General features: G+C 40.8%; 1 protein-coding gene across 4 annotated transcripts in view; it reads left to right on the top strand.

The window, feature by feature from the left end:
• LOC125899181 (dedicator of cytokinesis protein 9-like) overlaps positions 1 to 13941 on the top strand; it is a 128114-nt gene that overhangs the window by 94062 nt on the left and 20111 nt on the right. For all 4 annotated transcript variants that reach the window (XM_049593256.1, XM_049593255.1, XM_049593259.1 and 1 more), the window contains exons 13-32: positions 1116 to 1238; positions 1592 to 1674; positions 2464 to 2586; positions 2803 to 2882; positions 3011 to 3198; positions 3342 to 3407; positions 3494 to 3586; positions 3673 to 3796; positions 4656 to 4774; positions 4947 to 5033; positions 5148 to 5237; positions 6545 to 6660; positions 7381 to 7450; positions 7537 to 7662; positions 7765 to 7836; positions 10989 to 11135; positions 11246 to 11329; positions 11463 to 11574; positions 12368 to 12546; positions 12658 to 12774. In XM_049593256.1, coding sequence (XP_049449213.1) covers positions 1116 to 1238; positions 1592 to 1674; positions 2464 to 2586; positions 2803 to 2882; positions 3011 to 3198; positions 3342 to 3407; positions 3494 to 3586; positions 3673 to 3796; positions 4656 to 4774; positions 4947 to 5033; positions 5148 to 5237; positions 6545 to 6660; positions 7381 to 7450; positions 7537 to 7662; positions 7765 to 7836; positions 10989 to 11135; positions 11246 to 11329; positions 11463 to 11574; positions 12368 to 12546; positions 12658 to 12774 — 2199 coding nt within the window. The remainder of the gene's footprint in view (positions 1 to 1115; positions 1239 to 1591; positions 1675 to 2463; positions 2587 to 2802; positions 2883 to 3010; positions 3199 to 3341; positions 3408 to 3493; positions 3587 to 3672; positions 3797 to 4655; positions 4775 to 4946; positions 5034 to 5147; positions 5238 to 6544; positions 6661 to 7380; positions 7451 to 7536; positions 7663 to 7764; positions 7837 to 10988; positions 11136 to 11245; positions 11330 to 11462; positions 11575 to 12367; positions 12547 to 12657; positions 12775 to 13941) is intronic.

Here is a 13941-nt window from a genome sequence, read left to right as displayed (position 1 = left end):
ATGTTAATTTTGTAAATGATGGTACCATTTACAGCTTGAGTCCTCAACAGAGGGTCTGAGGGTCCTCAGAGTTACTGCAGGAGGGCCGCCAAATGATTGTTTTGTTGTTGTTGTTGTTTTAAAAAAAAAAAAAAAGTAAATATTTCTTTAAATTTCTTTAAATATTTTCTTTAAATATACGTTAAAATGAATCCAACATATTTTGCCTTTGTGTAAGTGGATTTTCCACACTCATCTACCTGAGAAGCAAATACAGGTCAAGACTGCAGCCTGAGCCCTGATAATCTTCATCTGCCCTGTTTAATATGAGACTCAGTTTTATACAATATGGCTTGTGGTCGAAAACTAGTTACTGTGAGGGCACCGCAGTGGTAGCAGTCCCCTCTCTCCTCTACAGCTCCATCCTCTCGTCCAAATATGGTCACTTCTACCTCCCAAAAAACAAGATGGCGATGGCCAAAATTCCAAACTCCAGGCTTCAAAACAGTAGTCCAAAAACTAATGACTTACGTCACAGTACCTACTCCTTTTGTACAGTCTATGACTGTACACAGTGGTGCTTTGAGCTAAATACTAATGTCATCATGCTAACATGCTAACAGTGACAATGCCAACATGCTGTTATTTAGCTGGTAAAATGTCTATGTTTACTATCTTAATTTAGCGTATTAGCATGCTAACTACACTAATTACAGTAAACACAATTACAGCTGAGGTTGAAAAGTATGTCATTAGCTTTATAGGTCTTACAACAGTTGAACAAATTAACATTTGGACCTGATAATGGAACAAATGAAAAGTCTGGGAAGTTTTTACAGTTCATCCTCAGAGGGACACACATGTCTGTATAAAATTTTATAACAAATCCATCCAATAGTTGTTGAGACATCTCACTTAAAACCACAAATGTGAACCTGACGATGACGCTAGAGGAAAAGTCAGGGGTTCGCCAAAGGCATTAGGGTTTATCCTCTGGGAAACATTAAAGTGATGGATCACCTGACAGACCAACATTGCCACCTCACCACCACCAACTATATCTGTCTTTGTTTTCATATTATTCTTAAAATACATCTGAAAAGTTGAGGTAATTGTAATTTTCATTGTCTCTACAGGGAGTGTTCTCGGTAACGTGCCCCCACCCAGATATCTTCTTGGTGGCTCGCATAGAGAAGGTGCTCCAGGGAGGAATCAACCACTGTGCCGAGCCATACATGAAAAGTTCAGACTCCACCAAGGTACTGACCCACCCACGAACTCCCATCACCGTCCTCCTCACGAGGCGGCATGTTCCCCCACACTCAGCAGATTCCACCAGATTATTCCACATTATACACAGATAATCATCCTTGTTTTTAAGTGCCGACCAGTTGCACAGACTCTCAACACAAGCATTGACTTTGGCTGTACAAATGTGGTTGTGCACCCTGAAGGGACCATGGTGGGTCGTAATGTAATTCAAGCGAGAAGGAAATGTGTTTTGTGTGTGCACAGCAGCATGATGAATTTGTTACAGTGCTGCAGGGCTGAGACCAACTCGAGTGTTGAAGTGATGAAGCTGAAATCACACTGTGTGTCTGTTTTCCACTAGGTGGCACAGAAGGTCCTGAAGAATGCCAAGCTGGCGTGTAGCCGGTTAGGACAGTACAGGATGCCTTTTGCCTGGGCAGCAAGGTACTTTATCTCTCTTAATAAGTACGATTTCTAACTGTATTGAGTTGCAAGTCCCGTGTACTTGACACCAGGAAGGACATGTTAGTGATTTACACAAAAACATAAATTCCATATTCTAATAATTACATACCAATACCACATTTTCTCATCTGTGTTTAAGGTTTCTGCCTGTAAGACAGATGTAAGACAGATTTTTATTGGCAATTGTGGTTGTTTAACAATGAAGACAACAACTCCCATGATCCCACTCTACATAACAAGGTCAATCAGTTTTGATTGAGAGACCTCTCGTGGCTGAAATTACACATGGCTGGAGCCTATCCCAGCTGACATTAGGCGAGAGGCAGGGTACACTCTGGACAGGCCGCTAGACTATCGCCATGCGGACACATAGAAACAGACAACCATTCATGCTCACATTCACATTTACTGCCAATTTAGCATCATCAGTTAACCTAACCTGTGGGAGGAAGCCGGAGTACCCTGAGAAAACCCAGCTGACACAGAGAGAACATACAAACTCCACATAGAAGGGCTCCCCCACCCTGGGTTCAAACCCTGAACCCTCTTGCTGTGAGGCGACAATGCTAACCACTGCATCACCATGCCGCCAAAAAATAAATAGATGAATCAGTTGTGGAAATAACTCTTAGCTGTGACCTAGACTGTAAACTTTCATCCTTTGTCCAAAGAAACATCATCATCCAACTACTTTTGCTCATTTAAACAGGTTACGTGGATGCATTCAGGACACTACAATGTTCCTGACTCTTCTTTTTCTTCTTGCAGGCCTTTGTTCAAAGATGCTTCAGGGACACTCGACAAAAGTGCTCGTTTCTCAGCTCTATACAGACAGGACAGCAACAAGCTATCCAACGACGATATGCTCAAATTGCTAGCCGACTTCAGAAAGTTAGTAATGCTTCATTGAGTCCTCTGTAATGTAAATTGTCTAAGTGGTCTTGCAGATGTTCTGTAAAGGAAAAATGTTCCTATAGGTTGTACTTTGGAAAATGCTGGTCAATTTTGAAAATAAGATGTTTGCTTACATCTGTGATTGCGGTGTGCATATATACCATTTGGAGATGACAGCAAAGGCTTAACTGGAGTTTATTTTCCTTTCCCCAGGCCAGAGAAGATGGCCAAGCTGCCTGTAATCCTAGGAAACCTTGATGTTACCATTGACAATGTAGCCCCCGACTTGACAAGTAAGGCCCCTGAAATCGCTCTGTGCCGCCAACATGAGAGATGAAAGCTGTTTTTGCTCAGAGCAGATCGGTCATGTTGTCTGCAGGCTGTTTATTTGGTCTCCACTCCCTCCTGCTTCTGTGTATAGATTGTGTTACCTCATCCTACATTCCTGTGAAGCAGTTTGATGTCAGTGAGAAGACCAACATCTTCTTTGAAGTGGAGGAGTTTGTGCCGTGCATAGCCAAATGTTCTCAGCCTTTCACCATCTACAACAATCACCTCTATGTCTACCCGAAGCACTTGAAGTACGACAGCCAAAAATCATTTGCAAAGGTATCACAAACTTTTATTGTGTAGTGTTATTTTGCAAGATCATTAACACAGGTGGAGGAATTATGATGATTTTGTCCTACATAGTAACCTTAAAGTTTACTATGTGGCTAACTGGGTCACTTTTACTTGTCCTGTGTCCTCAGGCTAGAAACATAGCTGTCTGCATTGAGTTCAAGGAGTCAGATGAGGAGGATGCTGTTTCACTGAAGGTAAACTTTCACAGACAGTGTCCTGGAAGTGCTTCCATATCCCCTCCCATCACAGGGATCCACTAACTATTGCTATCACTCCACAGTGCATCTATGGCCGACCTGGAGGATCCTTGTTTACCAAAAATGCCTTTGCTGCAGTATTACATCACCAGCAGAACCCTGAATTCTACGATGAGGTTAGATACATTGCATAATAACAGAAAGGTGTGTGTAAGTCAGTGCCATCAATGACTGAATGTTTATTTGTGCTCTCATTGCTCAGTTTAAGATCGAGCTGCCAACCCAGCTCCACGAGAAACATCATCTGCTGTTCACCTTCCACCACGTCAGCTGTGACAGCAACAGCAAGGCCAGCACCAAAAAGAGAGACCTGGTTGAGACTCAGGGTAACACTGATTTACAATCACATCATCTAAGATATCTGTATTTTATGACATTTGCACATAAAGTAATAATAATAATATCCATCTTTTATTGGCAGCTGACTCTGGGTTTTTAACTATTCTCGTTTTTCTTGATCTAAGTGCAGCCTTCGATACCATTTAGCAGCTAGCTACCATTAGTATCACTGGCACCACTCTCGACTGGTTTAAATCATATCTCTCTGGTCGCAACTCACTTTGTTCAAATCAGAAATGTCAGATCCAACTCTTTTCTGGTTACAAGCGGTGTTTCTCAGGGCTCTGATCTAGGTCCCCTTTTATTTATCATCTACCACCTACCTCATGGCCATATCTACGGAGAATTTGGCATTCAATTCCACTGCTATGCTGATGATACCCAACTCTACAGTATCTATCCACTAGGCCTGCTTCCACTCTTCCCTCCAATTCCCTTTCTGACTGCTTACTGGATATTAAATATTGGCTTTCATGCAATTTACTCAAACTTAACAGTGATAAAACTGAGGTTCTCCTTGTGGGTACTAAATCCACTTTGGCTGAACCACACAGTTTCACTCTAACCATTTACAACTCCAAAGTCCATCCATCCCCTTCTCCGTTAAGAGTCTTTATACAACTTTTGTCTAGTCATTTTAATAACTTTTCTTGTATATTATGGAATTGTTTGATTTTATCATCTATGGATACATTGCTGCTTGTTTTTTTTGTAACTGTGTCCTTGAGTGCTTTCAAAGGTGCATATAAATAAAATGCATAATTATTATCATTTACTGTATAAAGTTATCTCTGCTGAAGCATTAGAATCTTAGCTGACCATCTTCTCTTTGGTCTCTGCTTTCAGTGGGTTACGCCTGGCTCCCCCTGCTGAAGGACGGCCGGGTGACCATGAATGAGAGTCAGATCCCTGTGGCTGCCAACCTGCCCGCTGGATACCTCAGTTGTCTGGAGGGTGCCAGCAAGGTAGAGTGCATCCTTAAGTTGCCTTATTTACTCAGTGTTCAAGTGCTGTCCTCTCTTTGTCTTCCTTTGGTGCAAAGCTGATATATACCAAGACACTGACAAATATCTGTCCATATTAATGATATTTACTGAATTACTGAGCACAGGATTGTTGCTTTTCTTTGTATTACAGCATTCAGGTCCTGAAGTCAAATGGGTGGATGGAGGCAAGCCTTTATTTAAGGTGTCCACTCATCTTGTGTCCACTGTCTACACTCAGGTTAGTTTTTGTTTTTCACGAACAATGACTGTAGAAACACTTTGTTTTCTTGGTCGAAACTCAACTGTGTGAAATAAAACTTCTGTAATCTGACTTTCTTTGTGTCTCTCATAGGATCAACATTTGCACAACTTCTTTCATCACTGTCAGAGCACTGTGCCTGCACCCCAGGTGTCAGGGGGAGAACTGGTCAAATACCTGAAGGTAAAATAATGAGCATAAAAACTAGGGCTTCAGTAGGAATCTGACTATGAGTTAAAATATCAACAATCTTTCCCAAAAAATGCTGGCTCCACCTGTAAACACATGCTAGTTAATATAACAAAGTGCATTTTTTGGTCATTTAATTTGTTAAGATTATATGTTAAATCTGTGTTTCAAATTTGCATTTGTTTTTATTGAAATTATCTGCTTGTGCTTGTTGTTTATATCTAAGAAAATGTGCAGACCTTATGCCTTAATTAAAGGTATTGTTGTGGTCTTGTGTGAATTAAATGGCTAGTAATGTGTATACATGCTTGAGAGAACTTTTAAAGAGACTGTTAATGTTGCTCTGAGTCATATTCAAACCATAATCCACAATGTTGACATATAGTTTACATTCCAGTGTTGGTATATACTGCATAACTGAGTGCACATGCCCTGCATGGATTTATAAATGAAGGATTTGGACTTAAATCTGAACAGACTGACATGTGATTCTTTTTTTTGGATACCTAAAGGGAAGGTCAGACATGTTTTTACACTTAAAACCTCCCTGTATTAACTTGGAAGCTAATCGTAGCTCATACTCACTGTGAAACCGCAGACAGTCACACTCAGTTGGAGCTGAATCACATGGAGATTAATGTTCCTTTTTGGGCTGTAGCTCACCAACAGCGCATTCTTCTGGACGGATTGTGTAGGGTTTTTTCTACTGCAGTCCATACGGAATTTAACTGTTCCTTAGCTGCAGAGATTAGGCTGATCACAGTAAATCTGTCAGATACCTAGCCCTGATTCTTTTTCCACTTTTTTTTGTGCTGTGGTACTGGTAGCTCAGGTATCACGTTTTCCATCGCTTGCTGTCTTATTCCAGTTCATGGGAACCTTAGTTTACTGTTCCCCGGGCAGACACTGACATGGAGAACAACACTTGGTCCAATGCATCTCTTGGGTTCTAATGTAAACACAGCAGAGAACACGAACAATGGCCAGAGGGTCAAACAGCAGGTCAGCCATGTTGACTGGCAGCTGGCCAAATGACTTGCAGGGCTTGTGTTAGTTTCCTGTACACGGCAGTGATGTACCTGCACTCTGTCTTGCTCCAGGCGGCAGAGGCATAAGGTGTGGGTCATTAGCACTGTGTTTGTCATGCGCGTGTTCTCCTGTTGTTTTAATTTGATTATTTCCTCATATTATTATTTATATGCCTTCTGTGCTCTTTGTTTGAGAATTGAGAGAGGACACGTCACTGTTTTCCACATTTATTCTTCATACATGAACATATCTCTGTGATGTTTTACCCTCAGAGTCTGCACGCCATGGAGAGCCATGTGATGATCAAGTTCCTGCCCACCACCCTTAATCAGCTGTTCAGGGTGCTGACCAGCGCCACCCAAGAGGACGTGGCGGTCAACGTCACCAGGCAAGTTTCCCTGAGACGATCCGTGACTAAACAACACCTTAAAATTTAAATGATGAAAGAGAACTCTGTAGAAAGCTGATTTTTATTCAATCATTGTCTCTATAAATTACAACTATTTTCTGTCATTAATTGAGTACAAATCTGGTTTGTTTGGGGGGGTTTTTTTTTGAGTTTTTGATCTGACATGCCGATCAATACGGCTTTCCTGGGGGCAAGAACGTTGTATGACATATTAAATAATATTAAAGTGGATATAGACATTTTTTTGCTTCACTTAACTTATAAATCTGTCTTTTTACTGTTTTTTTTTTTTATTGCTGTTTATAATTCTCGGTAGACATTGCTGCTACTTATTTTTTATGGACTTTTTTTTATCACTCTTTTGCAAGTACTATTATATTATATATTCTTCTAGCCCATTGAATGTGAACTTAGGGCATTGCTGTAAAAGAGCTTAATGCTCAGTAAATTTTCCTGGAATAAAAATAGTTTGATTTTGATTGATATTTGGGGATTTTTATGAATATATTCAAACAATAGCCAAACAACATGTGTTTAAAACTTAAAACTATTTCCAGGCCTGGAAAACAATTTTTCTAATTTCATAACTTCTCCTGCAGGAATTTGAGAAGTTGTCTGTTTCCACATTAAACGTCTGTAGATTTGTGAGTGAGGAACTTTTCCTTACAGATGCTTCCCTTTTCTATTTTTACCATTTAGAGTCATGATTCACATCGTTGCCCAGTGCCACGAGGAGGGGTTGGAGCACTACCTGAGATCTTATGTGAAGGTAAAATTCACACGCTGCATATCACAGCTCACTACCTATATGTTAGTGTTTGTACTCACAGTTGTGTCTGCATGTGTCTGATACAGTTTGTATTCAAGACTGAGCCACACACGTCCTCCACCACCCGAACAGTGCATGAGGAGCTGGCTAAAGCCATGACTGCTATCCTGAAGCCGTCCACTGACTTCCTCACGAGCAACAAACTCCTCAAGGTAGCGTATTTGTACTTCTTTAAAGGATTACACAGCGTATAATTATAACTGACATGAGTTTCCTCTTTATTGTTCTCTGATTGATGTTTGTCTGCCCCGCAGTACTCCTGGTATTTCTTTGAAGCCTTAGTCAAGTCCATGGCTCAGTACTTGATTGAGAGCGGTAAAGTGAGGGTAAGTCTGCCACAACATGTGTGTTTGACTCAGGGGTGTCTGCTTCGTAACAGCCTAAGCTCTTCACTGTGGTTTACAACATGCCAAGTCTTGTGGACAGCCACAGTGCCACAGTCAGAGTATTATGTATCCACAGTCTGCCCCACACTGCCGTGCACTTTAATTGGCTGCATTTGTTCGAACCCCATAAGCGACCACATCCCTGTGTTTAAACTCCGCTGGAATAATGTGGAGGCCGCAGTGTGTGGAGGAGATCACACCCGTCTGCAAACTGTGTTTCAGTTACAGTACAAGGAGATATTCTATATCTTTGTTATTGTCTATGGATCCAACAAAAAGACTAAAACCAACAATATATAATAAAGGAACACGGTGTGCGTGCAGCAGTGTGGCTTATTGATGTGTTTTTAACAACAATGGATCTTTATGGTACAGAGAATAAGCTGTCTCAGGTTTTAGCTACACAAACAATACATGTTATTTATACAGTATATTGTTGGATTTGGTCTTTTCATGGATTTTTTTTTTTAACATAACAAAAATTTAGAATATTACCAGAATTTTCTTTTAGGGGGTGCAGTTGCAGCAGCTATTCTTCCTAACGCCCATAACAACTTAACATTTGTTACAAAGCACAAAACAACTCACATATAACACAAAATAACAGGACTACACTAAAACATAAACAGACAAACAAGACAGCTCCTGGTAATACAATAATTAAGATATATGCATTTTCATGATTTCATTTGCACAGTAACTGCTGGTTTGGGGCTAAATTTTGCTCTGATTACCTCATGACGCGTTAGTAGTGTAATATTAGACTAAGTATTTACATCATACTATACATTCACATTTGTGTGTTTCTATACACACAGTACATGTGCATTAACAGGAATAATTCCCAGGAAAAATAATATTTTTACCATGCATGAGGTTCATTAGCATGTATGAATCATATTATATACGTCTCATTTGGAAAATGTGAAGACATGATTAGCATACTAACAGAAAACAACTACTAATTTAATGACCCTGCACCACAAACAAAGACAGACCTTTTACATCCTGAGACACATGACACAATCAAACTTGCCTTTGATATTAACTAATTCCTGTAGGCTTTTGACACCTATACTTTCATCTGTTCTTTTGAAGTCTTTGTCAAAAGGTGCTGCTTCAATAAAGTTTTAAATCTAGCGTTATTATTTCCCTGTGCGATATGTCGAAGGAGTAAATTCCATTCATGCAAACCTCTGTACATTACTGTACGATTGATTGAGTTTGTTCTTACTGTTGGTAATATAAAGTTTCCTCTTGCAGCATGTCTTGTAGGGTAATCATGTCTATCTGAACTAAAAGATTTTTTTTTTTTTTTTAACGAACTGAACTGTTGTAACTGAGATGTTGCTGATGAGTACTAGTAATGAGTACAGTGCTGCAGAATTAGATCTTAAAGTTGGGACTTCTGGTTCCCTTGTCTCGAAGTCAGTGTTTTTTTTTTAATTGGTTTTTGCTGAGATGCCTTAAATAAGGTCTGTGGTTAACAAAAGATTAAGAGATTTCCACGTTTTGTTCTCTGGCTTAAAACACGTCAGTTAATACACCACGTATAAAGTTTGAAGCTTTTTGTGTGTCCTACATAAGGTGGACTCTACATTCAGTGAATGTAGAGTCTGTAGGCAAACCCCGGAGATCTTGCCTCCGGAAGAAGAGCGGAAGAGCCCTGGTTTCCAGTTGTAGGCTGTTTGTAGTCCACGTGATATTGACCAATCACATTTGAGCCTGCTGCAGCTGTTGCCAGGTTAAACGGTCTGTGTGGTGAACTAATGAGGCGGAACATAATTGGCGTCACTGCAAACTCTGAATCCATCGCAGCTGTTCAGCATATTTACTTATATATAAACGGAAATTCGCCTCCTCCGCCCAAATCAAACCGGAATGCCAAAAAATCAGGGGTCTGCCCTTAGAGGCTGTATCGCCATCTGCCAGAAGTCAGACGCCGCCGAATACAGCCAATGGGATCAGAGAATGGGTGGTCGCCAACAAGCGGCTAAAAGAGACCACAGCACATCATCATGCCGAACATGGCTTATAGACTCGTTGTGGTGATGATGTTGAAGTCATGTGACCATGGTCAGGCCAGTCATTAGGAATTATAGACAGGGGGAAGGTTTTTTAAAATCAGGCCCCTCATCCACACCCACTACCACCACCCACCCTTTGTTCAAACACCAACAGGAGCAAGTTCAAATTAGTTCTTGGCCATTAGTCTTGTAGTAACCATTTCCAAATCCAGTGTTATAGACTTATCCAGGCCAAACTTTCCCTCACCAGAATTAAGCCGAATTTTAGAGCGTTATTTGACCCCTTTCCAACAATATAGCATGACATGGTACAACTGGTAAAACTGAACTGTCTTCATTGGATTTTATTTGCTAGTCTGCCGAGCTCCTCATCTTTGCCATGTTCAACTTCACCTGTCACATCTTGTGCTTCTTCATGCTTTTTTGGGGTGGCAAAAAATTTGAATCTGCTCCTTTCATGTTCTTGTTCTCTCTGCACCCTGGCTTTTCTTATTCGAGCCACTGATCGTTGGTAAAGCACTTAGTTAGACTCAGTTAGTCATGCTACAGTTCACTTTCTATCTTTACATTAGCTGTGCATGTGTGTTCTGCATATCTGACTGGCTGCTGTTATTGAAAACATTACCATGTCAATACATACAACTTGTAGTGTCAGTGACCTAAGTCAGTAAGCAATTTTTTGTTCTTGATCCTATTTTAGGATCAACCATAGACCTTTGGATGAGCCTCCACAGACTGGGGTAATCTGTACCCTTTGGCGCCCTCTGATGGTGGGCTTGCAACATTAGCTTTTTACCTCTGGCGAGTGCATTTACGCTTCAGAAACCATAAAAGTGGTGTCCATCTGTGAAGGTTATCTTGTCAATTCCAACATGAAAGAATCATTGACTTTGCCACAGAGCTTATTTTCTGGAGTAATCCAAAATCCAATGGAAAAATCCCATTGGCTTTTTGTCGAGGAATGCAGGAACGTTTTTTTTTATTTTTTTTCCTACAAAAAAACCCTGCAGCACTGTATTTTGCTGTGTAATAACATCTGTATGATGTCTGTGCTGTGTCCTGCAGCTGTCCAGAAACCAGCGCTTCTCAGCATCCTTCCATCACACTGTGGAGACTCTGGTCAACATGATGATGCCACACATCACTCAGAAATATAAGGACAACCTGGATGCTGCCAGGAATGCCAACCACAGTCTGGCGGTTTTCATCAAGGTCAGGAGCCACAGTAACTGTATATGGCACGAATTTGACATCACAAAGTGTACAAGTATATATATGTATACTTGCTTAATAGTAATTTGCTTTTCCATATCATTCTGTAGCGCTGTTTCAACCTGATGGACAGAGGCTTCATGTTCAAGCAGATCAACAACTACATCAACTGTTTTATGCCTGGAGATCCAAAGGTACACACTACAGCATTTACACAAACAAAATGTCCGACATCTTGTTTGTAGAAATGTGCAAAGTCTTGTCTGAGCTGTGCTTTAGTGCTGTATTAACTCTTCCTTAATTAATGTCTGTTTTTTCTAAATGCAGACGCTGTTTGAGTTCAGGTTTGAGTTCCTGCGTGTTGTCTGCAACCACGAGCACTACGTCCCCTTAAACCTGCCCATGCCATTTGGAAAGGGAAGGATACTGAGATTTCAAGGTGAGGAGATCATCACATTTACCTTCTGGTCAAGTACCAAGTCTGATGATGAGTTTATATTGCCTTTTTTATTGTACAGCTCATGCATACATAATGAAAGTCTAATTAAATATCAGTTAAATAGGTTTTGTGTTGATGTAGCAGTCTTTGATCCTACAGAACGTACTTTGTTTTCTATTTTCCTCAATTAGATTTATTATCTCCATATGATACAGTGGAGTCATGTGATACTCTAGTAGGTAGGTGTAAGGGTGCGTCGCTTGCATGTCATCTCCAGAAAGAGCAGACTTGGATCTAATCATTCAATTATCTTCCATTTTTGCTGCAATCTGTTTTTTTTTTAAGAAATATTTAAAGATCTTTCATGCTTTAAATGCAGGTTATAAAAAGACTGAAGAAGATGAAACAGTGTGTTAAACTTGATGACATTTTGGGGAATATTTGAGTGTGATTTGGGATTGCTTTACTTGCTCTGTGTTGGAAACCATCTGTGAACAGCTGCTGCTCTTCCATCAGAAGCTTAAATCCCGTTTGTCTTTTTCCACAATGATCACAGTTGATGTGGAGCAGCAGCTCAGTCGCACAGCCTGAATCTGTCAAACACAAAATCCAAGTTTCCCTGTAAATCTGTTTTTGCTTCACAAAGACTGTTGGATGATATTTGCATTATTCACCAGGATTTAACTCCGCCGCCAATCTGTATTCTGTTCAAGCTCTGGTGCTCTGTGTCAGATTGATTTCGGATTATATATTTACACTCTGGTTCTGACTCCTCATCTCTTCCTCCCCTCAGACCTCCAGATGGATTACTCGCTGACAGATGACTTCTGTAAGAACCACTTCCTGGTCGGGCTGCTGCTCAGGGAGGTCAGTGCAGCTCTGCAGGAGTTCAGGGAGATTCGACAGATAGCCATCCACGTGCTGAAGAACCTGATGATGAAGCACACGTTCGACGACCGCTACACCTCCAAAGTAAGCAGAGCCCTCTCTCTGCATCTCCATCTCCTGCATTTCCACTTGACTTAAGTATCTGGCGTGTGTGCTCTTGAGAAATTCTGTTGAGAGAGTTGTTTGTTTTTTCAGAGCCAGCAGGCCAGGTTGGCCACGCTGTACTTTCCCTTGTTTGGTCTGCTCCAAGAGAATGTCAACAGGCTGAATGTGAAGGAAGTGTCCCCGTTCACCGTCAACCACTCCAACAATGTAAGGGAGCCACCTAGTGGCTGCTTTTCCGATATCTTATCTACCATGCATAGCTTTCAGTTTATTCAGTTATTTTCATTAAACAAATATTGATAAATTATTTTAAACACTCAGATCTTTTGAAGTGATACCAGTCTGTCCATTCAAGCAGGCAAGACACGAACTATGTGTTTAAAAGTTACATTAAATTTTTCTGCTACATCATATCTATGAATTCACAATAGCTGTGACCTCCATGCTGAATGGTTGTCAATCTTTTTCGTGTCAAGGACCCCTACACTGATACACATTTGGTCATGGACCCCCATTTGGTAGGATTTCACTTCAGGGACCTCCATCTACAAAAGATTTTGGCTGTTAGATATGATGAAGACCAGAATTCTATAGCTGTCAACTACCATTAAGGAGGTGACTGTGGAGCAAGTGAACCTTATGATCAGAATAGTCACTCTTATGACTCTTAGGGTGCTTTTTAATTATGCTAAGTGTCCCCAAGCTTCCCTCACTCGCTTCTCTTCCTCGCATCTTTGCTTCTCCCAGCAAGGATGTGAGAGAGAGCTGTGGGGAAGAGACACAAGGATACACATGTGTTTCCTTGCTCTGAGCTCCTCCAGAAGCCTCCTCTCTCCTTGTTCCTCATCTCCTCGACGTGCATTTAAGGGACTGAGAGATCCTCTCATGGTGGCATAATTTAGCTTAACACACCCTTACTCACATTAGGCTCAATTCTAGAGTGATTAAACTGAAAATAAACTATTACTCATTTTTCTGGGGAACACCTGGAACTCATTTAAAGACTCCCGGGGATCCTGACACTTCCGTGGTTGAGAGCCACTGTCCTAGAGCAAAAACTGTGGTTGTCAAATGGTGGGGAAATGTTTGTGGACTGACCAACCAACCCACCAACAGAGCATCTGTAGATCTGCCCTCTACGCTAATGAAAATTTCAGCCAAGACTAAAACTATAGTTCGGATTTCTAATAACAAAACGTAGGAATGAACTTCTTTGCTTTTTCCATTCCTTACTGAAGTGCTAAAGTCTTTAAAACATTACAGAAACAAAGTGTTAATTTGAATGATCAGCCTAAGATTGTGCAGGACCTAGGGACCCCTCATAAGTCTTGCACCTCACACACACACACACACACACACACACATAGTGGCTTT

Source organism: Epinephelus fuscoguttatus, linkage group LG13, assembly GCF_011397635.1.
Source record: "Epinephelus fuscoguttatus linkage group LG13, E.fuscoguttatus.final_Chr_v1".
Taxonomy (NCBI): Eukaryota; Metazoa; Chordata; class Actinopteri; order Perciformes; family Serranidae; genus Epinephelus; species Epinephelus fuscoguttatus.
Note: the sequence above shows the minus strand (reverse complement) of the source record. Positions and strands in the feature narration are given on the sequence as shown.